Source organism: Callionymus lyra, chromosome 2 (genome assembly GCF_982586985.1).
Source record: "Callionymus lyra chromosome 2, fCalLyr1.hap1.1, whole genome shotgun sequence".
In the NCBI taxonomy this organism is placed as follows: Eukaryota; Metazoa; Chordata; class Actinopteri; order Syngnathiformes; family Callionymidae; genus Callionymus; species Callionymus lyra.
Genome location: NC_141819.1, coordinates 43,409,143 through 43,437,086, shown reverse-complemented (window position 1 = coordinate 43,437,086; position 27,944 = coordinate 43,409,143). Strand labels below are relative to the sequence as shown.

Sequence of the window (27,944 nt, the reverse complement as noted above, 5' to 3'; positions counted from 1 at the left end):
ATTCAGGGACCAGGAATTGATAAAAAACGTAAGAGGGCAGAAGGACCGCGTTGATAGAGGAATCACTGTGTGAGTTATTGCATTACTCTTTTTTTTACCTTGTTATAAACAAATATGTCACTATTTGTTTGTTTTGTATGTTTTAGAATTTTTTTTATTTTTTTTAAACACAAACTCTATTTTTTCCTGCGTATCTCCGGTGATGTCTCTGTGGTTTCCGATTCCACGTGAAGGCAGCACAAAGTTTCCTAATTGGAGGCAGATTTCGGGGCGAGGAGTGGCTTCTCCCCGCAACTGCTCTCACAACTGCTCCCACTCGCACGGTTTGTTTCCAGATGAGGGGCTCCGAGTTCTGTCAACACGCAAACTAACTGTAAGAAAGACACTTGGCGATGGTATTTCGACCACCTTTATTAAGTTTTGGGATCTGAAGACATGTTCAGAGAGGCTGCAGTCTGAGGTAAGTTAGCTGGATTGTTTACAACTTTGCTAGCTTAGCTTACTCATCCCACACGTCCAAACACGTCCAGCGTGACTTAAGAAATAATAAAAAGGGATTTAAAACTTAGTCACCTGTTTCCACGTCAAACAGATGTCATGCTTTTATGACTCACTCGGACTTTTCCGCTAAATTTCCCCAAACCAACTCACCAGAACTAGAGTAACGTCTCCAGTTGTTCATCGCTTCAATAGTGAGGGAATATATTGATTTCTTTAAGGAAGACCAAGTTGGTAAGTTTCACATCTTACTTGAATGTGTTTCTCTGCTAAATTACGCATTTAAAATCGCGTTTGTATGACCAGTAACGCTGTTTTGGCATTTTAATTCCCATTTTGTGCCATTTGTTAATGGCTTTATTTAGTGTAGAACTAATTTTGTTCGTGTTTTAAAACTGCGAATTTCTTCAGAGGATTCACTTTTCAGAGGAGAGTTACGTTGCTCAACAACCTGAGCTGAGCCAATAGACAAACTGTTTTTACTCTCACCTGTGGTTATTGACCTATAGGCTGTGACACAGCGTGATTGAACGGAAATTAGTTTTTCTTATTAAATTTGATTAAATAACACATTTAAAAATGTATGTATATATGTTGTCATTTAATGTCAAACTTGTGTATTTTGGTTGGACAAAGCTTCTGTTGGATAAAATCAAATTAAACTACATTAAGTATTCAGAAGAGGTTATGTTTTTATAGTTATGATTTAAAGGGGTAGTCACACAATAATCTATTTTAATATTTATTAGGTAGCATTGACGATCTTTGTTCGCTTCTTTCTTGATGTGCTTATTCATTTTCTTAAGGTCTATTTTATTTTTAATGACCAACAGAAAGATCATACAAGATATGTCTAGAGCTCTCTGAGATTTGTCATTTGACCTAATTTGTTGACATGAGTGTTAAAATGGCCCTAACCATAAAATCGGTATATCAAAAAAGATAATAGGAAATTTAACTGTTCGTTAAAAAGTGGTTCCTAGTGTTTGACAGTCCGAGTGTCACTGTTCACTCTCACCTGTTGGCTCAGGTTTCTAGAAACCTGACTGGACCAAGAGAGTGAAACACTAGAATCCTGGTCCTGTTCATGAGTATACTTAATGCTTTGTGGTGATTTGAATCGTAGTTTGCCAGGTTGTGTTTAGCTCAGTTGTTGTCAATACTGAAGCCGTGGTCATGTATCCAATGGGTCGTCAGCACTGGGAAGTAGACTCTGAGTATGTACTACTCACTCGCCACAGGTAAGCTGCTTGGGATTTTAAGAATATGTGATAACAACAACTGGATTTTTTGGGTGTTTAGTTGTGTCTTAGATAGATGGATGGATCAAACTTTATTGATCCCTCTGGAGGTCTCATTCAGGGAATTGTTTTCAAGTGAAGAGTCTTATCCTTAACCTAACTTGATCATCCATCTACACTCTATGCTCTACACGACCTTATTCACCTAAACAATCTTCATCTTTCTTCCTCCAACTACAACATTCTTGGTTCAACACCGTCTCATCTACATGTGTACAAATGTGGCATTCGCTAACTTTGTCAAACTTTACATCATATGTTATACACTGGAAATTATTCTTTATGTCTCTCTGTGGTGGTGGTCAGAATTCTTTCAGTATTTTACACTAGGACTTCGTAATGGCAAGTGTCTGGCGATACGATACGTATCACAATACATGTGTGGCGATATATTGCCATGCTGTAGAAACAATGATATATATTGTTTATTTTAAATAATTTACTTGTACACAACCACCATATTCTAGTAAACATTCAATGCCATTCTTAAAATCAGCCATATTAAATGCACATGAGTTACAGTCGGATGTAGAGAAATCTATTAACTCAAGATTTTTGTGGAGGAAGAGAAGCTGGCCCACATGCCCAGATTTCCTAGTGCAGATCGTGTGACTCTTATGACATTACCAATGTCTTGCTTTGTTTTAAACCAAAAATGGATCCAAACATCAGCTTTAAAAAGCTGCTGGATCCTGGCGTACCCTTTCCTTTTTGGTCATTGCTGCCATTTTGCCAGTTTTTTTGTACCTTTGGCACGGAAGAATTAAGGTAAGGTAAAACTTTATTGATTGAAAAATTGTTTTTTTCCAATTGCCAATACATACAGCAATTTTTTATAAAAAATAAAAAATAAATCAATCAAAATAAAATAAGAACAAGAGAAATAAAGAGAAAAAACACAATTACACAATCTAAGTCTAAAGATAAAGACAAAGAACATAGATCAAAGAAAAACAACAAAGACAAAGGATACAAAGAATAACATAGAACAGAACATCCAGAGCAATTGGCAGATGCTGCTCACTAGTGGCCAGAGGTTTAATTGCAGAACACAAATTGATTATCACTGTAAATATTTGAGCGTCCACTGTAAATAAAAATGTAATGATTGTTTTTTAAACACACACTATTGAAATATAAACCATGAAATAAATATGAATTACAATTTCAAAGGAAAAACTTTTTTTTTTAAATTATTTTTACATCAATACAGTGCCATTGAATATGGATACAGTATCGTGCAGAATAAATATAGCAATATATCGTTATATTGATATTTTCTTACACCCCTATTTTACACTGTAGTTCATGATTCTCAGAAAAACACAAAGCAGTTCTCAGTTCATAAATACAACCTTGGCCATTCTGTTTTTATAATACACTATTTTACCATGATACATGGTTATCATATTCTAAAAAAAAAATGAACATGTTAGACTGAAAATTATAAACAAAATGTGTTTTTCTTTATTTTGAACTCTCCACCAGTAGAAATAATGGATGTGCACGAGTCTCCTGCAAGTGTCTGAAACACGAGCCAGCAACTCAGAGTTGACTGCTGGAGGTCCCTTGGGCCAAACTGTAAATATTTAATTGTGAGAAAGCTCCCATTGTGGGTTCTATGCACCTGTTTATTTAGATAGAATTGTTGGTGTCTTTTGTTGTGTGGCTCTCATGCACACAAGTCTCCACACGTTGAGCTGCTCCACTGGCACAGTTTCTCCTACAGCTGAATTCCTCTCTAATAACCGACAAGCCTGCAGGACATGGTGCTCGTCAAAGTTGCTGGTTTAGTTTTAAGTGCCAGATTACATGTGTAAAATCTTTCGATGTCCTCGTAAGACCACGAATTATTATTTTTTCAATTGCTTGCAAGTGACCTGTATGAAGAGTTAAGTTTCACGTTCCAATGCAATCTTTTTAAATTGATCAGTACAGAAAAAAAACCTGGTGGTGTAGACAAATGTACATTTTCTTTTATCAAAGCCCATTTCACTGTTCTGAAAAGGTAATGATATTATATTTTATCATTTGTCCTCATTAGTGAATGGGTCTGATGGCTGCTGGACACTTCCTGTCAATGTGTCAACCTCACACTGAGTTAATGTATTTTTTCCTCACGGTTAATTCAGACAAGTGGTTTCCCTGGATGGGTGCGAGTGGAGTGTCAAGGAGCCCGAGGGTGGGAATTGTGATTTAGTAGAAAATAATTTCTGTCTTTCTTTTCCCTAATCATTCCCTGAAGGGTGTGCTGCAGAAATGGAGAATTATGGAAATTCTTAACTCACGATTTATCTCATTAAATCTTCGGAATTCCGCAGGTTAATTATTTTTCAGGGGTCAACAGAACTGTTCCTTGCCATTCAACCTGTTTGCTGCTGAATTATTATTTCATGGAGTGTTGAGCAAATAGCTACAGGGCCGTCTGCAGCCACTTAAAGTGGCTATAATTACCTTCCATGTCGGAGCTAATTGGAAGTGACATATACCATCAGGTGGCTTAGCAGTGCCAGGCTACAGCAGAGAAGATAGTCGAGAAGTGCAACTATCAGCCAAAACGTGGAGACCCCGCTGACCTGTTCTTCTGCTGTTATTTCTGCTAAATGGCACACAAGTATTAATCTGACGTTATTGTAACGAAACGCTTCCTGTCAGTTCTGCCGGTCTGCTTGGGTCGAGGGGAGCTGTTGAGCCGATTAAATCCTTTGTTTTGCTGTTAGCGCATGTTAGCCTAGTCTCACAGGTGGCGTCAGGACTTCAGTGTGTGTAGTTGTGTTTTCACCCTCAATGCCAACAGGACTTTGTCTGCGTTATGCGTTTTCACGTGAAGGCCAAAGACGTGTTGAAAGAAGTACTTCAGGGGTCGTCTAAGGAGCTTGAAATGTCCTTCATGTCCAACTGCCTGAAATGCATAAGGACGGAAAAAGGGAAGAGGTATGTGCAGTTGGAAGTTGTCATTGCTTGCCAGGTAGTGAACTGAGTTTTAATCTGGACTTTTATTATTCAATGTTGACTATTTAGTTTGTGCATTTTTGGGAACTTCTAGCACCCCTGCAGACATGTCAAGCCCACTTCAGCAAATCTGCACCAACCTGATTAACCTCCGACTGAGTTCGACTCGACAACTTTGGGATCTAGTAGGTCATCAGACATCAGCAACTCTGATTAACATGTGTTCCAAAAGCAAAGAGTTTATGTTGTGTAACCTTAAACTACATCAATTGAATTTCAGTTTCACTCTGAACAATTGGTAGGTTTCAACACATGACCAGTGACGGTAATAAACCCTTGCGTTTCAACAGTGCCTTGACTATAAATAAGAGAAGACTTTATTAATCCTCTTCTGAGGAAAGTCATTTGTCAGGAGCAGCGGAAATTCAATTGACGGTGTGATTGTTCTTGAAATGGCCAATGTTACTTTGGTGTTGTTGGATATCCGTTTTAGGAGAGCGCTTGTCTGGAGAAGGGTTTTAGGTGTGCTTGGCACAGAAGACACTTTGAGGTGTTTAGTCCTGATCCCTGGTGTGAAGAGTTGATGTCTTAAAGTCAGCTAACCCCTGTCTGAGAGAGTTATTAGAGTACAGAATGTGTTCTATAAACTTTCACTTGGACTGTCTCACCCATATTGGCACCATGCATTCAATAATTTACATGTTAAGTGTCCAGCTTGTTGAGATGAATGCAAACATTCAATATGCTACCCCTTGATGGTATTTTAGTTGGGCATTATATTTTTTGAACTTTGTTTATTGGCCTAGAACAAAGTTATGTTTAATACATGGCCAGTCGATCATCCATCCCGTCTCCTGATCCTTATACAGGACATCTTGTGAATACTACAATTCAATGACTGTGCATAACATAAATACAGTATAAGCTGTTCAAACTCAGTCAGAATCCCCTTCAAAAATGATCACACTGCACTAGCGTTGGCTTCTGACAGCAACAGGCCTGTGGCAATACAAATTAAACAAATGTTGCATAAATGAGAATTATTGATTTACCAGCTTCTCTGATAAAATTCTTTACGGACCATCATAATAACAATCGTTAAAAGGGCACCGGTATTCAGTAATTGGTAAAAAGGATGGCTACAAACGACTTATTCAGGTTCTAAAACTGCACTTTATAATGTTGCAGCGTAAACATCTGACTTAACATGAGTGTATATCGTACTCATAAATAACTTTTAATATAATTTTAAATAAGTATACTTTATATTTTGCTTTTTTTTTAGCTGGCAGGCTGAAAAGTCTAAACCCCCTGGGCTAGAACTTGCTTGGTTAATGTCAAAGTGCTCTTACACTGCTGTTTTGCCCCTTAATGCATAAAAGAATTGAAGGAAATGTTAACCCACACTTGTTTGAGTACCGTTCATTAGTCTGTAGTACAATGAGTTGACACAAAGTGTGTAGCTGCAAACCAACTGACCCTTCCATCTCTATGAAGGAGTACAGATGTATTACTTTTTCTCTTATGTGAGATCTTTCAAGCATGTCTTGGGTCTGCCCTGGTTCCTGCTTGCACTGGGACATGTGTCCAACAACTCAGCAGACATGTATTTGAAATGAGTGCCTGAGCCACCTCAATAGACCTCTCCACTGATGTGGAAGACTATCTAATGGGTTACCTACCCGGCTTATATACAATTTTACGAATAAACAATGTTTGTCACCAGACTAATAATCAAAACGATTACTTTCATGCAAAATAATAGAACTTGTTTATGGATATCCTGCGGCCTGGTTAAGGCGTGGTTGGGGACCACTGCTATCCATTGGATGGGCGATAAAGACCCTAAACTGGCTTTTCAAATGTATCCCCACAATCTTGGGTTTGCATTTTCAGTATCTGGTCCTCTAGAATCTGGTGTTTTCAAACACAGAACCCATGTAGATAAGACTGTCTCTCTGAGTGGTAATGCTTAGGTTTTCGGTATATCTCAAAGTCCAGACATCCTGTGAAGTTTGTGAACAGAAATCACCTTCTTCGTCTTCTTCTAAAGACATGGACACAAACCAAATAAACGTTTCCAGGGTTCTCCGAGGCAGGGCCACTTTGAATCTTCAACCAAGAAACTTGCCCACCTAGCATATATTGATGACAAATGCATAAAAACAACAGCTAAAGTAGACATTGTTTTTGGAATGGAATTATTGTTCAAAGAAGTCTTTGTTAACTCAATATATAGAAATATGTGGCTCTTTTGTATTTTATTGCATGGTTGTTTTGTTGAATTGACTTCTGCTTGTTAAATTCCTCGCTGTGTTTCTCTCATTTGTTGGGAGTGGCAGACTGAAGTGTAACCACAGAGTTGTGGTTTTTGTAAAAGAAGTCTTATGCATCAACGTTTCTGTCTGTAAGATTCAATAATGGCTTCCATGTCTGATGTGGGTGCAAGAGTTTGTAGAACTCGCCCATTTGCAGATGGTTTGAATCAGAAGTGGAGATTAATAAGGTGGTAGATAAAATCCCAGTGGGACTGTTCACACAAATGGTTTAGTAGAAGAAGAAAGGCATGTTTACTTACTTCTTTCTTTAGCTAAATTAGTGTTTCTTGCTTGAGTAGTCATGAATGAGGTAAAGTTGCTTACAAAGCAGGTTAAAGGTACTATTTTGCTTTTAACAGTAACACTCGTATCTATACAACTATATACAATAATTCCTAACAGAGTTTGATATACAGTCTAATTATTAGTCTTAACTTAAACCATCTCTGTTTAACCCCCGATAAGAGACACTTCTGTGGCTAGTTCTAAAGGGGAATGATGGGTCGAACTTGTGGAGGGGATACATGTGTTAATGGTTAATTAATGAATTAGTAAATAAATCATTGTCTGCAAAACAGATTTAATGGGTGAAATATGAACTTGGCTCTGTTGGGAAAAGACGGCCACTTCGACCGATCAGTGTTTGTGCATGTTAGCCTCGCAGTGCTCTAGAGAGGACAAGCCTCTTTTGCATTGAGTCACATTGAGTGAATTAAGATTTTACACACCACTATACATCTGTTCTAAGAATAAATATGGTCGCTGTATATACAACAATGCTAGCTTATTATTATTATGATTATTATTAATATTATTATGTAGGGTGTCTTGAACTTGTGCACTAGCAGCAGTGGATTTGTGTTTTCGCAAGTAATAATTTTTATAACCTGTGTTATATTTAATTTTCTGAAATAAATCACCAAGTATCTTAAAAACACATTTTTCTAAACTAAATTCAGACTGATCCCTGAGAGTTTCTTACATTCCTTTCTAAATTGTGGATTTGGGAAAGGAAGATGGTTGAGTCTATCATAAATACTTGTTAATAAAATAGAACTGGAATAGAATGTTGGCTTATTTTTTGCTTTAACTGCCTTTTGATCTTCCTTGTTCCATTTTCTTTAAGTTCTCGGCTGACATGTTTTTTGTAACCGTTTAAACAAATGGAAGAGCAATAAATAAATAAATGATATTTCAGGCTTCCATATTCTTGTGAAATGATTTAGTAGCGATGTCGTATAGTAATCATCTAGATCTGTTTTTTTGCCTCATGTATTAAACACAAGGTTATCTATTTACGGTTTTACGGGCTCATGGGTACATTTGACTTGTAATGATGTCAGCATTAGAAAGCATTTCAGCCTAATATCAACTTCAAGAAGTAAAAAAGTGGCACTATATCTACTGATCTATGTTTCTCTGCTGTGCTGCAATGCAATCAAACTTATGGTCCAAGATCCTCCCGATGCTCTTCTATATTGAAACTGAAGACTAGACGACACAAAACTGATCCAGACAAGTTTTGCTAGAACCTTCAATACCATTTACCACTTCCATCATGCCACCGCAATTGGTTCTTCTGCTGACGTCACAACATGGTGCAAGGTTTATCTAGCCATCCACCTCAGAATTATTTTCAATGCTGGATGTTCTTGTGAATACTAACACGTTTGAACTAAAGCTCCACAGACCTACCTACTTTATTAAATTGTTGTCATTGCAAAGTGACATTTAAGAGGGATAAATTGAATAATTATTTGTTGTTTTTAATATTTCATTCAACCAGCCCTTAAATATAGGGAATCATATATTTATAGTAGGGCGGCACGATATTGGAAATAAGTGCAATATTGTCTTGTATTGCAAATCGATATTAATGAAATATATTTTTCTTTCACCTAAAAATGAGCCGCGTGAGTGCTGTAGGGGAGGTCCTGGGGTTTAGATAAGTAAAAGATGCGATATTTCCGTGCTTCATTGACGACATGATTGGAGAAAGATCTCACTTATTACACTCAGTTTCGCAGGACTTGCATCGGTTTCCTGCAAAGCTACGCGACATTAGATAGGAGCTGCCGGCGCGTCACGATATCACCGAATCAATAATAAATCCCACCTCCTTGTATACGCACACATAACAGTTTATAAATGACCTGACTCTAACAACTTAGCTCATTAGCTTATGGCGACTCCAGAAAGGCATACACTTGTTTGGAAGTTCCACAATTTTATAAGAATTCTGAAAAGGCTGACTGGATAACTAGTGTTTGAGTAGCGCATAAATTAGTCTTACTTCCGTGTATATACTCAGCCATGCTAGGTCAGCTCACTGGCAAAACGCGTCGCCATAGCAACCGAGCCTAGCAAGCTGCGCCACACAGCTCACTGTCCGACCAAGACGTAAACAACAACGAGAAATAGAAATACAAATTGACAACTTTACAGAATGTGACACCGATTGGTCGAGGTGTGCATTTAAGAAATGCTTGGTTTATACAATAAAAAATTATTTTGATATGCATATTGCACGTGCCAATATCGCAATATCGATATTTCTTTGATATATCGTGCAGCCCTATTTTATAGTCTTTTATATTATTGCCTAGCCCTACCTTATATCTGGTTTTCCAAATTAAGTTGAATAATCCCATCGCTGGATCTCCTGATTGACAAGTTTTGTCAACAAGATTCTACTGCTTTCTTTTGTTAATTTGTGTCTTGGAAATCAAGTGATTTTGCAAGGCTGTGTCTGTCCATCTCAATAAACATTATTTAGATTTAAGGCTCTTTGTTCAAACAAATCTTATTTCTTCAACTTTGAGATCCATTATCGCCCCCTACCATTGCGTGGATGAATGTCAGGGTAGACAATGTGGAGATCAGGGCCCATCAAGCTTATTGCAACTGCAAGCTTCTCTAAGAGCACTGTGTGACCCAAAAGGCAAACTACAGGAAACTAAAAATCAAACATGATATGATGGATGATTAGTTGTTTGTATAAAAAATAAAAAAAAGATCTAACAGGCCAATAGGTTATTCCTTTGTCGGTGACCCCCGTGTAGATCAAAAAGCTATGGCAGGTTGATAAATGGAATAAACTAACCCAATGCTTTGACGTATTTTTCGGCTGTTTTTGTTCAGCCATCATAGTTACCATTTGTATGTGTCATGTCAAATTGTGTGAATGAATTGTGGATTCATAGATCGTCTTCATGTCGGTATCTCGCGAGCTAAAAAGTGTGACGAGCGGAGACGTAAAAAAATGACTTTTATTATGAATATATTGAAAGTAATCTAATTATAATTAACTTGTGTGCAATACCAACATTGTGAACATGATTTCGATAACAAGCAAACACTCTTCTAAGAGAGACTCACCATGTTTACAGAGCTGTAGCTGTGAATCAGCCGCACTGAACTGGTGCATGACTAGATTTGTTTTACAAGCATATGAAGTAATCCCGTGTGGATTTAGTCTGGCTGACTTTCTCAGTGAGGGCGTTGGCATCTTCCAGTGCTCCTCTCTTCACACACTTACTGGAGAGTCTGACTCTAAACCACACAGAGGACATTCACATGCCCTTAAAATACTTTGAATCAGGTCTTGTACCGAAAGTCATGTTTATCATTTTTGTAGTTAGTTTTTTGTAATGTGACCTCAATCATGAATCAATCAACTAATCCCAGACTCTTTGAAAGTGAAAAGGTCGAAATCGTTATTGAAGTGATGATACAGCTGAATGCTTAGAAGGATCTTTTCATGTCTTGCTAAAAATCCCCCCGTTCATCGATCCAAGCAGCTAAATCGTCTCCTGTATTAAACAACTGTGAGTAACTGCTGGTGACGTTTATTGACCGAGAATGACCCCCAGACAGTCACCATCCAAACCCATGAGCAGGATCTTTTAAAATGGTTTCCCATATTTTCTTAGATGACCAGTTATTTGAATCTTTATTTCTGCACATGCAGTCTTTTGAACAGATATTGTTATTATATTATATTATACTTTTGTTTTTTGATTTAGATACCTTTCTATGTAAGTCCATGATTTACTTAGAATTACTTCCAATTTACTTCTCTCTTTTCTTTCAATATTTTTTCTTTTTCCATGTTAAACTGTGATTGATCGTTTCTTTTCCATTCATCACTAAAATAGATTGTGTATAGTTTACATTCTGATAAAATATAGTTTTTATACATTTGTTTATTTCTATATCTTTTTTGCTTTATACATTTTAAGGTTGTTTTGTATGTGAAAATCTTTTATGAATGTGTGTCAAAAATGGTAGGAATGAAAAAAATCCTAACTTCATTTATCTTACTTTTGGGTTAGATGAAAGTCTTGTGAAATTTTCCATCAAGAGTAAAACAGTTTACTTAAAGCACTTTTTTCAGAGGAAAGGGAACCCGCTGACTCAACGTGTCATCTCCTTTACTTCTCTTTCCGATTGTAAAAGGAGGAATGTGGTTGTCTCTTCCAGATGAATTCACTGTCACATATGCTGAAGCTTCTGTTTCGGCTAATGAGCCACATTTCTGTGGTTAAAAACTCTCTTTTAAAACCTCTTCCCTTTTTAAGGCCGTTTGTGGTGGAACTGCGTCAGCGGGCAGAACTAGAACTTAGACTTTGACTCATAACCATGCTTTAGAGACCAAAAAGACGTGTTGAAATGAGTTTCTCATTAATACTTTTATCTGTGTAAAGGTTGTACAGTATATAAGTATAGTATGATTTCAGTTATCATGAAGCTTTCAGTGTACAGTTTAAGGTGAAAAATGTTCTTGTGACTTCTTTATTATATAAGGCGTTGTGAGTGAAGTTTAGGGGTTTAACTATAAGACTAACCCTCAATATGCAGCACCTACACACAAAACGTTACATTGTACATAGACTGGGAAAGTTCAAATGTTGACTTCAAGTCATTGGATTTACATTTGCGGTATGGTGTGGAGAGCAATGCACATGGCACAGGTATTTGGGCTAACTTGTTGCTTAATTCAGAGTCAAGACTTTCTGTCAATATGGGCTACAGTGTTAAAGCACTTCCCCCAAAAACCCTTTATTTTGTTAGTTTGACACCTTTTTGTACCCCATCAATCGTTTTTATACATCATAATAATTAATAAATAAGCTGATTGGTCGCCCTTATCCACAGGATGGAATCTTCGTGCTTGGACTTGGCCCTTGAAGGGGAGCGTCTCTGCAAAGCGGGAAACTATCGGGCTGGGGTATCGTTCTTTGAGTCGGCCATCCAGGTCGGAACAGAGGACCTCCAGATTCTCAGCGCCATCTACAGCCAGCTGGGCAATGCCTACTTTCACCTACAGGAGTACAACAAAGCCCTTGAGTACCACCGACATGACCTCACACTCACACGGTAACAATATTTCCTTTTTTTTTTTTTTATATAAATGTTGTTGAGCTGTGAGAAGGTATCATCCCGATACGTCCTCAATACAGAGCTCTAACAAGTATGCATGGATATCAGTCTTTACAATCTGTTGTTTTACAGTCTGTAGCTTGTTGGCTCACGCTGCCGCTACCCTCACGTTAACTCAAAAGACCCCTGGAAAAATATCCTTGCATGAAGTTGAACTTGATTTGTGTTTGATTTCTCTGTTATGAATGTGGACCTTACTTGTCATGCTCTTTCTTGTCCTCCCAGAACCATTGGTGATGAACTTGGTGAGGCCAAAGCCAGCGGGAACCTAGGGAACACGTTAAAGGTTCTGGGACGATACAATGAAGCTGTGGTTTGCTGCCAAAGACACTTGGACATCACCCGAGCCATGTATGACAAGGTGGGTACGTCGGAGAGAGATTTATCTTTTAGCAAAAAATCTAATCTGCCTCTGCAGAGTTGTGGAACACCAACATCCCATCACAACACCGTCTGCTGTCCGTGTATTTTGAGTATTTAATTACAGAACTGCTCACTTTGGTTTCCTTCTGGTCTGCGTGTATGTCTGTGTCTATGTGTGTGTGCATGCGCTGCAGGTTGGGCAAGCTCGGGCGCTGTATAATTTTGGGAACGTTTACCACGCCAAAGGAAAGAGCATCTGCTGGAGTGGAACGGAGCCGGGAGACTTTCCAGAAGAAGCGAGGATCGCTCTGAGGAAAGCAGCTCAGTACTACGAGTGAGTCAGGGTTCACTCCACCCTCTGGAAATGACCTGAGTGGGTGAAAATGTCACCAGAGCAGCAGCTTGTGTGGGAATGCTGAACTCCTTCCATTTACCGTATTTGGTTAAAAAGAAAAAGGGATCTGCCAGATGTTTCAAGTAAAATGTATCCTAATTCAAATGTTAAAGGGCAACTAATGTCAAAACCCAACTCTCCTGACTTACTCACATATTTTAAATGTTGAAGTCTTCCTCTCCAAGATGCAGTAACTCATAACTCATCATGATGATGTTTTGAATTTACTTTATAAAGTCTGAAATCCTGGCGAATAAGAGGCTACGAGAGCGGAGTGAATTATGATGTAACAATGTCTTCACTCCTCCTCCAGCCAGCTGTAATGACGCTCATTGCATTTTTACATCAAGTCCCTTGGAGGTTGAGAATTCCGGGATTAATGACATGCTGTGACAAGCCTTAATTGTTTACCAATCAAAGCAGAGTCACCTACTGTATTTATTTTATTGTCATTTTTTATAATTTCACTGGAGACGATGGCAGTGAGGCTCAGAGGGTGGCTTACATAATTATAAAGTTGCGGAAGTATTTATGTATTTTTAAGTGAACTATATATTAAGAAATTACATTTTTATCCCAAAATTATGATTTCATAATGTTTTCAAACGTTGTTAATTAAATTCTGGGATTGAAATCAGCATCTTTATGGCATAGTTATAATTGCTTGCTAAGTATTATTTACATAAAAAATGTGAATTTATATATATATATATATATATATATATTATATATATTTTATCATTTAATTTAATTAGCATTCCAAACTAGCAGTCAACTACCCCATTTATTTCTGATGTCTTTGAGCAGACACGTCTTGGTTATAATTTTAAATGGTTTTGCTGGCCTTAAAAATCAAAACAAACATTTTGTTTCCCTGTCTAGTCAGGAAGTACTATGTTTAGATAAGTTTCTGTTGTTAAAAGGGTATTTTTGTGTTGTTGTTGCAGAGCAAACTTGTGTTTGGTTAAGGAGCTGGGGGACCGCGCAGCTCAAGGCCGGACTTATGGGAACCTGGGAAACACATATTATCTGCTGGGCGACTTTAAAACTGCTGTGGCAGCACACGAGAAGGTGTGTTGCAAACTTGTAATTTCTTTTTCTGTAGGTCATTAAAAAGCTTTTTTGGGAATGAATAATGGCTCGACATACGATCTTTACTAGTTACGATGTCTCCAGCATGTTCGCTGTTTGATGATGAGCTCCAAACTGCTCCTTTTTTTGGCAGCGCCTTTTGATCGCCAAAGAGTTTGGCGACAGATCTGCGGAGAGGAGGGCCCACTGTAACCTTGGCAACGCCTGCATCTTCCTCAGCCAGTTTGAAGTGGCGGCTGGTCATTACAAGTGAGTCTGTGCCACACAAAATGTTGTTAGTTTAATAGGTGTAACCTACGGAGCCCCTAAAGGGACATGGAAGAACAAAATATATATTACGTGATCTTGCAATCCTTTGTGTGATCTCGCAAAATGTAAATCCTATTTATTGGGTAACAATCTTAGATCGTTTTAGTCAATCAATAGATATGGCAAACATGACCATTGTTTATTATCATTTAAAAAAAATAAATATATAGTATTAAATGGGTAAATTTAAGCCTGAGAAATCTCAAGTGTGGCGTGTATTGTGAAAATGGCTCAAAGTGACTGTCACACTCAAAGCTTGAGACTTGGCTGCTCTGTGAGGATTGCAACTGCTTGCTGATGAATCCGACGAGATCTCCTAGAGCGCAGTACATTTTACGCCGAGAGAGTTCCCTTTCACTTATAATCCTCTTCAGATGCCTTTCACTAGTGTTCAAGCATGCTTGTGAATAAGCACAGATCGAATGTCTTTTTATTTAAGGCCAACTTTGAAAAAAATTCAATTCATCTTCCCCACCAATTTGGGATAACAGGCTACCTTCTTTACACAGTGACAAAAGTTTGCGTCGCTACATTTATTGACTTTTTGGTGAGCTACTACTTGGTGCCTCAGCTAACAGGAGCTAAGCATTAGAGACACCTGGTCCATGTCAATGGCAGCATGTGAGCATCAGTGTAGGAATGTGGCCTGGTCTGGTGAGTTGTTTGCCTCTAAATAAGCTGCGCATTGTTGGTGTTTTAGGGTCTGCTGGCTCCCCACCAGGAAGAAACTGAGAGAGCCTTGTCTGTTCTGAGTTGAGCATTTTGCTTGTTAAAACTGCCTTCCCTTAAACTTCATTTTTATAAAAAGGTTTGAATGGATTAATCTTATGTCGCCATGTCACTGCCGTTTACATGTCGTATACATGTCATCAAGATGTTAGTCAAACACAGTAAAGTTATCATGAAATCAAGTTTAGAACCATTTTCCACTTTTCATGTTCTCTGATTTCATTTTGGTCAGTTGAGTTTGAGACGTTTGCAAGTTAATGAGAAAAACTTTTTTTAAACCTGAAATGTGATTAGTTTATTAGGTTATAATAACATGTTAAACCTGAAACTGGATATTGTTTTGCTAGTTATTCTACTTATTTCTGTTTTAATTTACCTCAGCTCTGAAGAATGATAAAACAGGGGATTGATTTGTGTGTCTGATCAGTTGTTTAGTTTGAGTGCTGAGAGATATCAAGACCGTTGCTCAAACAGGACTCTATTGTTTGCTCCTCATCAACTGTCAGTCGCTCCTGACGGGAGAATCTTTGAAGAGAAAACAAACAGATGACTATCACTCTGTGCACACGCCCTCCACATTCTTTGACGCCCCCCCCCCTCCACACCCTCCTCTGTGTTCTCGCCCTCAGGAGGACTCTACAGCTGGCCCGGCTGCTGAAGGACCGAGCCGTGGAGGCCCAGGCCTGCTACAGCCTGGGCAACACCTACACACTGTTGCAGGACTACGAGCGAGCCATTGATTACCACCTCAAACACCTGGTCATTGCGCAGGACCTCAACGACAGGTATGAGCCGCCCCGCTCCTCGCTCATACTGAGAGAGGAAGTGTCGGGCAGAGTTGGAAGAGGAACTTCCACAGTGATAAAATCCCAGTTTCCAGATGGGCATCCAGGGAAAAACTACTGATTAGTTGGTTTCTGGGGAACACCTCTCACTGAAAATGAATGATTTCCATTTTGGGGGATTTTGAATATGAAAAAAGGGGGAAGGCGCTGATAATTACTTGAAACCAGTAAATGGGGAAACCGTCCCAGTATTTAATTCTGAAAAGAATCCAAAACATTTCAAGCTGACTGACCTGAGATGACTCGGACCTAATACCTTGGCAGATTAAAGAGCACGGATGAGCTGAGCTACAGGCCGGAGGTCATGAAGAGTTTCTACTATATAGACCAAGCCTGCACCTAAGCTCTGCTCTGGTTTTTTGTCTTGTTGTCGATGATTTAGTGAAGCAGCCCTGAGCCAAACATCTGCTTTGTGTAGCTGTCCTCACTGCAATAAGGCTCCTCAGTCTTGTGTAATCCTAAATGAGGTTATTTTTATCTCCACTGCAGAGTCGGAGAAGGAAGAGCTTACTGGAGTCTCGGAAATGCCCACACCGCCCTGGGGAACCACGAGCAGGCCATGCAGTTCGCTGAGAAACATCTGGAAATTGCCAAAGAGGCGAGTGTTTACGCCACACCTGCACAGATATCGTTGGACAATAGCACCATCTGCTGATTCAAATGGAACAGCACATGTCTTTGTCAATTCAACATCTGCGATATTTGAACTGACTCACAATGGCTTTGTGTTGCTACAGACGGGCGACAAAAGTGGCGAGATCACCGCCAGGATGAACTTGTCTGACCTTCGCTTGGTTGTGGGTCTCAAGTCCAACTCCCACAGTCCCACCAATGTTTTTCGAAACACCAACAGCAATAGTTCTGTAGTGCCAGGAAGCCACCAGAACTACACCCACCTGACTGGTACTTGAACCAGCATCTTCTGACAAATCCTATTTTTATGATTAAAGTATATCAAATAATCGTCTCAACATCAAATATAAATAACCGTTAATGTACAAATATATCAAAATAAAATTAAACGAGTGACAATATAATCAACACAAGCAATACAAGATTGCAAGACGCAGAGAAATAAATTACAACACATTCTCCATGAAAGCTTCATGTAAAAAAAAAATGTTTTTACTTAATGTGCATTTGTGTTTTGTGATTTCAATCTGCTGCCAGGCCCAATTAAATTGCCAATGGTTTATAAAGTGAATTAAACCATTTAAATAATGCATAATAAGTGTATAGAATTGAAATCTTTAATATGTAATACAATACATTTAGCAAACATAAACAAGATATTGAAGTCTCTGAAACTGTAGATGTAAGAGTTGGAAACAAAATAAACTACAATAAATAAGTAAATCATCACATGATAAACGAATGAGAAAATGTATATCAAATGTTTCATTTATTTAATACATTTATTTTTAGGATCAAAGTCACCAGCAAGGTCAAGAGGGAGTGCTGAGAACCTGGAACAGTCAAGTCCAACTTCAGACAAGATCTCAGCTGTAGATCCCTCAGCAGGTCTGGTGAGTAGCAACTCAATTCTGTACGTTGGTTGGAATAAAACCTCAAGTGTCAACGTGATAAAAGTCAACGTTGTCTTTCATATGTGTAGGACTCCGAGGATGAGACGTCCTCCAAGTGGTCCAGGAGTAACACCATCAAAGCCTCCACCAAGCTCTTCCTCTTCCAGCGTCTGAGGAGTAAAAAGCACAAGAGGTCCAAGGAGCAGGAGAATGGAAACGAACCCTCGTCACCTGAAGCCGATTCTGCAGAATCTCCGAAGGTGAGTCCAGAAGGTTTTTTCCTGTTACAATAGAGTGATTTCTCATCCTGGTTACTAAATCATCAGCTGGATTCACACGACACGCTGGGAGAGGACGGCTTCTTCGACCTCCTGTCTCGTTTCCAGGGCAACAGGATGGATGACCAAAGGTGCACACTGTTGGATGGCCCCAGCCATCACCCCGCCCATTCCTCCCCCTCCTCCACCCCACCTGTAGCTGAGAGGAAATGTGAGTGAGCCCTTCTTCCAGAGTCTTCACCTTCACTGACCCGGTGTGAACGCAGCGTCTCCACGTCTGTCCAGCTGTGGCAACTTGACTCCTGCCTCGTCCAACATTGACAACTGTGTTCCACCTGCAGCTATTTTAGAATGCGAAGCGCCATCCCAGGATCCAGCTCATTTCCTGGAGCTGCTGGCCAGCTCCCAGTCTCGCCGACTCAACGACCAAAGAGTCAGCATGAACAATTTTCCTGGCTGGAGACTCAGCATCTGCAACCCGCCACTTACACCCACCACCTCCAGCGACGGCCCAAACCCATCGCAAGGTGACGACTCTGGGTGTGTTCAAAGATTCTCTGAACTCATTCTCATGTTCTTCCTTCAGCCCAAGTCTCCAGCTCAGATCCGCCGCACACACCCTCCCCGCTCAGTGGAGACAAGTGCAGCTTTGACCAGCCAGAGGGTGAAGAGGTGTTCTTCGACATGCTGGTCAAGTGCCAGGTAAGGAGATTGTCTACCTCAACTTCAGAACCTCATGAACAAATACTCCTCAAACAATTTAGTGTCCTCTTAAACATGTGGGACTTCCGAAGGTCATTTTGCCTCATGAACTTACCTACACTTCTCCATTCTGCTGGTCAGGGTGTGATGCTTGTTATAACTTTACCATTCGACTGTCGATGGAAGCTTTCAGCTCAATTTTCACCAGATCCTGACTGTTCGACTTCACTGACAATCCTGTCACCCCTCACCAGATTTAATACACACATTTGAAATGCAACTTGTTAATTCTGTTTTTTTAATAAGACAACATCTGAAAGCCCCGAACTGGGGCTGTGCTCTGATAGAACCGTCGGACCACATTCACCTCCATGTGATTTACAAAGAAGTTTCTGAAAGCTGAGCTGATTAATGATACGTGGCTTTTGTGCATATTGATGGTCAAAATATGCTAAAATGCCATACCTGGAGTGATGAGTTCACTGAGGGGGAGTAAGATAAAGACAGCAGTGTTTTAGAACAACTTAGCTGTAAACTGAGTTAGAAAGTGATTGATTTATTTCCACCCAATACTGCATGTACAGTAGTATTATCAACCTGGCAATTAGAGAAACTCAAAATTAAGGTTTTCCTGAATTTCTGTCACAAAATTGTACTACAGATATAACTTTTCCTGATTCCAACAGCTACTGGCAAAATACAATTCCCCATGTGCAGTACTTCTTGTAGTAAGTGAAGGTTTAGTTCTTTAGTGTTGTTTTAAAAATGAAATAAATACCTTAACCTTTTAACTAGGATCTGTGTTCTGCTCTGAACATGATTTACTACAGCACTGATTGTCCTCCAGGGCTCCCGACTGAACGACCAGAGGTGTGCGGCGCCACCATCAGCCAGAGGTCCAACGGTGCCAGATGAGGACTTCTTCGGCCTCATCCTACGCTCTCAGTCCAACAGGCTGGAGGAGCAGAGAGTCCAGCCTCCATCTGGAGCCGGCCCATCCAAACCGGACTGAGGCCAGGACCAGTGGGTCGTAGGACCTCAGGATGCAAGATGAAGTTTACAAGTACTCTCTAAAGAAAACAGACTTGACAATACATGGAAACAAAAAAATGGGAGCAAACACAGAATGTGTTCTGGAGCCAAGGTTTTGGACTGGATTCAAAAACTCGAGTGCTGAGACTCAAGGGACATTTTTACAGACACTTTTACACAGTTATTAACTTTTTTTGACAGAGCTGTTCTATCAATGTTTTTTTAGAAACAATTTCAATTGAATTATTGTGAGAAGAATGATTTTTAGATTTGATTCTCTTGACATTGGTGGAATAAAATCTAATTTCAACACATTTGGCTTTATTTTGTGATCAGGAAACAAACCAGTGTAAATTCAAGTGCCTCTTTGGGCATAAAACATATTTACAAAGTGCTCTGTGCATCATCTTGACAAGATCATTTTAAGTTAGTTTTCAGACATTTGTGTTCCTCCATGCCCGGTCAGGCTTCTGAAGTCAATGGTTCCGGATCATTCCTGGACCTGAAAATAAATATGTCAGGGCATTTATAATAGATCTCTTAATAAACGTTCTGTTAAACCCTGGAGCCGAAACACTGCCATCTAGTGTTAGGCTTCTAAACAAACCTACAGTACGAAACCAGTTTACGGCCCTTTCCATACAAAAACTCATCATCAGGTGTTTCCCCTCTTTCTTTTATAAAAGATTGCTCTATAAATGCTTTTCAGGAATACCTGGAAGCCATGTTGTCACACATGCATTAAATGGAAGAGAAGGCAGGACATGTCACAAAAATGACATGATTCAGAATGTCACGTTTGGTTGACCCACTTCACAAATTAAAGCCCACTTTTTTTTTAATGATCTCATGAGAGGAAAGCAAATATAAATCACTGCTCTGTCAGGATTAGGATTATTAGCTTGTTTAAATATTTGGATATTTGATTTCCAAACTTCTCAGTTTCCTATAAGTTGCCACTGCAGTGATCCATTATTGCTGTTGTGGAGATGCATGGTTGTGATGTCATCACTTTCAAAGGTCTGGTTTTTATAGACTTCTTATTGTGGACGGACCATCAATAAATTCCCTCCTCTCGCATCATTAACTTGCAACATTAGTCGGAACGTTAAGCCTGAATGATGACTTTCACATAACAGTCAGCTTTGATCTCCTCTACACCCATATTGTAAGGCAGCAGTTTGTAAGAGTACCTCTTTATCATGGGTTCAAAACGTGGTGCCTGCAGACACAAAAGGAGTAGCCCCTGGACTATTTTAAATAAATATTTTTTGTCTTATTCTGTATGATTTTGAAAGTTTCCTTTCTTGTTGTACCATTGGTAATTATTGGGGAAATCAATGTATTATTATGGATGATAAGTGCTATTCTTCTAAAACACTAATAAAATCAAGTTATTTCAGAAGTGTGTACCAAACTTAACCGTAGCCCTTCAGGTCACATAGTGCCCTTAAAAGTAGCAAAAATGTTTACGCCTGATCTATATTAATTATACATGTTAATCAGTCACTTTCAAGAAAAACGTTTGAGTAAACCCACAGCCAGATTAGGAGATCCCAGGAGATCCCCAGTCACATCAATGAAGAATACATGTCAAGCACTTCAAGATCTCAATTTCAGACCATTAGAAAGAATTTGTTTGACCGATTTGAGATTGACAGATGAAGGCGTGTGAATTACAAATGTATTACTGTAATGTGTGCAGCAGTGCTGTCTTGCTTCAAATGTATTCAAATAGGAAAAAAATTACATGTGGGTCATACAATTCTTGGTTTTCAGGTACACAAGTAAAAATAAATTATCTTTAACTACTTTCATTGTCAAACTTGGTCGGTCCAGGTTGCAGACTGAAGAAAATGTACATTTGCTCAAAGCAACAAGAAAAATGCCTTTATAGCCATGAGGAACTAAACAGAATGTGGTATAAATCTTCATCCTCTGAGCTAAACCATCCACTCTGCATCTTTCTGCAAACCTTCTTATACCAGATTTTGGTCTCGATCCAGAGTAGGTCCAGATCGGTGAAATGTTGAATGACTCCAAACGATACTGCATTATAACCCATGGTCATGAGTTTGAAAAGCCACAATAAAGGGTTGTTACCATTTGATGCACCAGCCGAGGAAGCAGGAGTTCTTCTTGTCCAGCCTGTACACTCCAGAGTTGGGCAGGTCTTGACACTCTGACAGGAAGCGCTGCAGCTCCGATGTGGGCGTCCCGCTCTGCTGCTGCTGCTGTAGAGTTTCAGACCCAAACGGTGAGTTGAACGGATCAAAGTGACTTTGACGGTCGTTTACCTTGATGGTGTCATAGGTGTCGGTGATGATGGTGATGAAGAGGCTAAGGATCATGTAGATGAAGAGTGAGACGAAGGTGTAGAGGTAAACTCTGCTGAAGATCCAGACCAGGCTGCTCTTATGCTTCATGTTCTTGAAGGTGGGAAACATGTCGTCTCCGTTGATGAGGGAGAAGAGACACTCTGAGACAGTGTTAAGGGTCCGGAACTAAGACGGAAGGAGGTGAGGATTAATATTTTACCACAACAGTTTAACATACTTGGGTCATGAGTGTCGCCACTAACTCGTCCAATACTTATCAATAATGAGCCAAAATGCAACAAACATCTTCCCAATATGTTCCTTTTGTCTGATCATAAGAATAACTGAAATCTGTTTTTTGCTGCTACAGTTATGACTTCTTTCCATTGCTGATGCCATCAAAAACAAACAAAAAATTAGATGTTTTTGTATGTTATCTGATTTGCCAACACGAAACAAATATGTTATCAATCATGTGGAACTTTTTAATTTACACTTATTTTTGCTTGGTCAAATTTTTCCTAAACAAGTGCTGGTAATTTAAATGGCTTGATAACTTTTCACTACCTTGATTGCTCCTCGGCTCTTCCTAAAAATAACTGGGTGTCCCAGCGTACATGTGCTGCTTGTTTTCACTCACCATTGGGATGCAAGGGTAAATTAATAATTCATATTTGCAGTGTTTTGGAAACTATGGTATTAGATTGATGAAGTGCCTGCTTTCCAGGTAGACCCTGCGGCTTACTAAGTTTATTTATTATTTGTGAATTTCATTTGCTCCTTTATTGAAAACTATTTTTCTTAAGTTGAGCCAACTGGTATTTTAACCCTTGTGCATATGTATGTTCACCTTGATCAAGAGACAACACAAGGGTCAAATAATGGGCCTATAATAATGTGTCTTTAGTCAAACCCTAGCACTGGACAGGGGTCAGTTAAGGATGTTCCAACATACAGTTTATTGACATTTTAAACATGTTTAAACATTTACTTTAAGACGGTTGTGATGTCAGCACTCACCTTCTCATGATAGGGTCCGAGAACGATCCAGCCACAGAAGCAGTAGCTCAGGTAGATGATTCCAGCACAGCCGATGAACCGGATCACATTCGGGAACGCAGCTCGGAGAGTCAGTATGAGAATCTAAAAGGTCAACAAAGAAACACTATTCAGATCTGTTCAGCGGTGTGGAAAACTATTTGTATGATTGTGTCACACCATGACTTTAAGGTCACGACCCATGGAGTGCTCAGTTTGTACATGTCGGAACAAGAGCTCTGGACTCACATTGTACTGCTTGAAGTAGCCCATGTAGCGGATAACACCGATCCAGACAAACATGGTTCCGATGCCGAGGAAGATGCTACAGACGTCGTAGCTCGTGAGCAACTAAAGGCAGAAAAAAGTGGATTGATTCATGTTTAACTTGAGTGTCCAGAAACAAATTATAAACAGCAGGGCTCTGATGTAGCCGTCAGAAACTTCTATACATTCTGTTTCATTGTTTAACTCTGACTCCTTTAGGGGCCCTGAGCCAGATCTTACCCAGGTCTGCACCAAGACATACATGGTCTCTTTTTCACATATTGTTTGCCAGAGTTTGCTTCAATATTGTGAGTGCGAGCTGCAGGAGTGTGTTGCTCATGTGCTAAATACTTTGTCAGTGATCTGCAGTGTATACATTTATCCACATGGTGGCGCCACATTTCATTCACCTTTGTCTGGATCTCGATTTTGAGTATGGAACCAATGATGGTCATGATGTCGCTGACAATGATGAGAATGTACCATCCGTTTATGAACTCCCTCTTGTCCGACCATGGGACTTCTTTCCCACTGTGCTCCCTGCAGTGGAGTGTGTACTCCTGTAGGGAGGAAAGCAGAGGTTCAAAAGGTGCAAGACTCTGGCTCTATTGTCAGCGGTTTGCTTACAAACTGCAGCTGAATGCCGCTGAGGACTGAGCGTGTACAGAGCGTGAAGGAGATGATGCAGGTGGCAATGATGAAGCAGTCGAACAGCACCGTCACATAGATGCTCTTGGCGGCTGAGGAAACGGAGACGACGGTGAAGGAACATGAGACACTAGTGTGGAAAAATACACACACACACACACACACACACACACACATACACGCTCCAGTTACTTTCCAGTCACGACACTCGTTGATCTCCACGTCGTTCTCCAGGTCGATCTTAATCCTGCCGCTGTGAGCCTGGTTGTTGAAAGTGATCTGTGGTTGGATGAAGGAGGAAGTCATCTTTAATTTTAATGAGAAATCTACCTGGCCTCCATCAGTCACATGTACAGTATATGTTCAATGAGGCTCTAGCTTTGAACATATACAAATGCATCTTGATATTGTCTTTTCTTTCTGTCTCTCACAGTCCAGATAATGGTGCCATGGATGCCAGAGTGCCTGACTTCAAATATAACTTCAGGATGTAAATCTAAAACTAATGAAATAAGATGTATTTTCACCTGAAGGTGTGACACAGGTGTCTAAGATAGATACCCATTAGATTCAAATTAAGTTTAAGTCCTACTAAACACATTCATCACCAAGTTTTAAGTTTTTTAGTCTTCCTCTCCAAGATACAGTAAGTCTCTCATCATGATGAAGTTATTACTTTATAGTTAAGTTCTCGCCCGTCTGAAATCTCTAGCCAGCTGTAATCACACCCTGCTTTGTTTATACATCCAGTCCTTTGAAGATGGGGACTTTCGAGATTGATAATGTAGAGTGGTAAAATCCAGATGCTTGACCAATCACAGCAGAGTGGGTGTGGTTATGGTCATTGAGGGTTTTTAGTGGGCGGGGCTTAAGTACATTTTCTAATGTAAATATTTAAATGAAAATGAAGGCTATAGAATATAGCCAACAGTTTCAGAGAGAGGAGTAAATGTTTCTCAGCCATATGTGATCCAGTGAACAGGCTTGTGGGACTCACCTCAACACTGAAGTCGTAGCAGTCGGGCAGCTCTCTGTGTCGGACTGTCTGCAGGTTTATGGCTTTGAGGACAAACGTGATCTGGACAGAGATCATCCTGGTGACAGAGGAGCCAAGTCAGCTGACACGAGACACCGACAAAGTGAGTATTGAAGCATGTGCAGTTGACAGACAGAATTTGGTATTTAACATAATGATACACCTCAACAGTCCCTCTTTGACTTAAGAAGGATGCAATTGATTTTGAGCAACTCCACTGCAGTGTAAAAATATGGAAGAAACGTTTCTGGACCTTTTGAAGTGAAGTTCAAAACGAGGAAGAGCTTCATGCAGTGGCTGATGGGGTGTCGGATAAACTTTAATGCAATCTGTTTGACACACAAGAGTTAAATGGAACTTTTTGAGTGTCTTTTTCAGTGATTGCGTTCCTACCAGTTTCCACTTGAGCATCAATCTCGAATGTCTCATTTCCTGGGAAGATGGATCCGTTCCTGTAGAACTGCTGACACAGCGACAGTGGCGTATATATCGAACCCTTCTTTTCGTACTCATGGTTTCCCACTGTGGTGTTGTGCAGGAGTCCGTACTAGACCAGGAACATTAAACTATAGTGTTTAACACATTCATGTGGGGAATGTCTACAAAACAACTCTGTTCAAAGTTCTGACTGCACGTGACCCCAAAGGTCACGTGCAGTCATAAACAACAATCATTGACAAAAAAAATATATATACTTTCCCTTTTACACTTTGGTTCTTTTTTCCTTTCCTTTTATAATGTATCAGGTATTTGATCAAATAACTTGCTGCACCTTAAAAGTGCATATTTTCTTAACTTATAATTCTGTTTCTATTACATATGTTTTTATCAAAAAGTTCAAATCACTACTACAATTGTGTAAATATCAATAACCGAACTCTAAAAAAGATATATACATATTTAATAGTTGAAACGTACAGTTCTTGACAGTGTATACATTTCTTTTAATTGTATAAATATGCTTTTTAATCACAAATCAATTTTTAAAAATAATTAATTAGAAGTTGAAGACTACAATTCTGCAATAAAATGGATTAATCCACAAATGCTTGACCTTTGTTTTATTTATTCATTTTTTTTATTAGTTTCAAGATTTTAAAATGTTGTTTGGAACATTTGCATTGTGTTACATTGATAACAATAACTTTGAGGTTTACTTCAATATTAAGGTGACTTTGGTCCCACTTTTCACTTTGCATCCTGGAATTATGTTGGTTCAAAGGGCAGGGAGGAAAACATGGGTCACACCCAAAATACAGTCTGAGATTATTCTAGCTAAGGAACGTCTCGAGCCGATATTGTACCATGTTGTCCTCTTGAAGCTGCAGCTCAAACAACTGTGACTGACCTGAAGTTGATTAAGACAGTCATTGTTCAGCAATAACACAACCACACAAAAGTCTCAGTTACCTGCTCTATGACATATCCGATGTGGTCGTAAACGTCTGCTTGTCTGTAGACGGCGTATGTGTCCGAGCTTCCATCTGTGTAGCCTTTCAGGAAAAGGTGTTTGAAGGTCATGAGGTTCTCCTCCTTAAACATCACCACCATCTGGTTGCTGAGCCCGAACGACACCAGCTGACAAAAGAGTGTCCTCTTTAATCGAGGGAGATACGCCGAGAACGTGAGACGCTAACCTGTATCGTGATGATGGCGATCTTGATGAGCTGCAGCATGAGCTTCCACGGCTTCCGTCCTCGCGCATGGTACTTCTCACACGGGTTCATGAAGTGATACTTTATTTTCCTCCTCAGGCACTCCATGTCGCCGTCTTCGTGCTCCGCCGGCAAGCGGGCGTAGATGTCCTCGTCGTCACGGAAGACGTCAGACTCCTCCATATCTAGAAAACAAAATCTGAGTGTCAAAATGTACTTTGGTCTGATTTACAATAGTCATGAGAATTTAATGATCTTGGATCTGTTGACACCCGAAACTTGGGAATCCACAGCAGACATGGGCAAAGGTATGGGTAAGTATTTTTTTTCTAAACACGACATGGGCGCCAAATTCACCAGCCATCAAAAAGTCTTAATCAATGGTTTTGTTCTCCAGGTCATTAACAAAAGATGAAGACTTGGAGGCAAGAAACGGGAAGTGACAGCAATTTAATTTTTGTCATTACATAAGTGACACATTAACATTTCCAACTTCTCAGTAGCATCATACATGGAGGTGCTGATCCTCATCTCAACACTTGTTTGCTGAGGAAGTGATTTGATGAGTCAATCATCAGTGACGGTAGAGACATGTCAACATTCTTAAGTATCCAGTTAAACAAGAAAATGACAGCCCAATTCTATTAAATGATCAATGGTTGGGCTGACGTCATGAACGTGTATCACCTGCGTCACATCCCTGTAAAACACCAACTCTAAAACGAAAACTCACAAGACAACTCAGGTGATTGTGAAGCTGTAAATAACAGTCTGTACCTGAACTGTTTTCAACTATTAAGGGCACCTCACACTCAGAATCTGCCTCCACCATTGCTGCTCTGGCTCTTCACCTCAGTATTAAATGAGTACTAAAGCCAGAAGGAAAATGGTATTTACTCACCGAATTCGCACGGCTGCTGCAAATTGACTTTCAATGAATCCTACCCTTCGACGCCCCTCGAAAATGTTACTTTCTTTTAAGAAAGTTATTAAAAAAAAGTTTTTTTTTTGTTGGTTAGCTGCAAAAGTCGTCGACAGGTAAAGCTACCTGCGGCGAAAGTGGAAAAAAAAGCCTCAGGTAATGGTTGAGTCATGAGTCCTGCGTCATTTTATTACTGCAATCCGATTGGTTGCGTATTCTGTCACTCCAAACAAACCTCCGCATTCTCGTAACCCATAGCAACCAAATGTTTATTTGAGT

At 39.6% G+C, this 27,944-nt stretch overlaps 2 protein-coding genes across 5 annotated transcripts; one reads left to right on the top strand and one right to left on the bottom strand.

Moving 5' to 3' along the window:
* Positions 1-29: 29 nt before the first annotated feature.
* Positions 30-20,095, top strand: LOC148087203 (G protein-signaling modulator 2-like). Of its 3 annotated transcripts, none has more exons than XM_087785383.1 (15): positions 30-460; positions 12,227-12,448; positions 12,737-12,872; positions 13,069-13,208; positions 14,216-14,339; positions 14,494-14,609; positions 16,028-16,183; positions 16,733-16,841; positions 16,981-17,146; positions 17,669-17,769; positions 17,859-18,029; positions 18,096-18,258; positions 18,389-18,574; positions 18,634-18,749; positions 19,597-20,095. In XM_087785383.1, the coding sequence occupies exons 2-15, from the start codon at positions 12,228-12,230 to the stop codon at positions 19,759-19,761; spliced, it is 2,070 nt and encodes a 689-aa protein (XP_087641509.1). In that variant the 5' UTR covers positions 30-460; position 12,227; the 3' UTR covers positions 19,762-20,095. The 3 variants fall into 3 exon arrangements, with proteins under 3 accessions (XP_087641509.1, XP_087641510.1, XP_087641508.1); XM_087785384.1 differs by lacking the exon at positions 30-460 and adding an exon at positions 713-732; XM_087785382.1 differs by lacking the exon at positions 30-460 and adding an exon at positions 4,612-4,733.
* mcoln3b (mucolipin TRP cation channel 3b) lies at positions 20,086-27,786 on the bottom strand. 2 transcript variants are annotated; one of them, XM_087785386.1, is made up of 14 exons: positions 27,645-27,786; positions 26,726-26,928; positions 26,499-26,666; positions 25,482-25,635; positions 25,342-25,417; positions 25,050-25,146; positions 24,232-24,331; positions 24,032-24,144; positions 23,815-23,964; positions 23,387-23,488; positions 23,120-23,242; positions 22,079-22,285; positions 21,885-22,015; positions 20,086-20,283 (listed from the first exon to the last, which is right to left on the bottom strand). In XM_087785386.1, the coding sequence occupies exons 2-14, from the start codon at positions 26,924-26,926 to the stop codon at positions 20,244-20,246; spliced, it is 1,662 nt and encodes a 553-aa protein (XP_087641512.1). In that variant the 5' UTR covers positions 26,927-26,928; positions 27,645-27,786; the 3' UTR covers positions 20,086-20,243. The 2 variants fall into 2 exon arrangements, with proteins under 2 accessions (XP_087641512.1, XP_087641513.1); XM_087785387.1 differs by having other exon boundaries at positions 21,885-22,012.
* Positions 27,787-27,944: the final 158 nt, after the last annotated feature.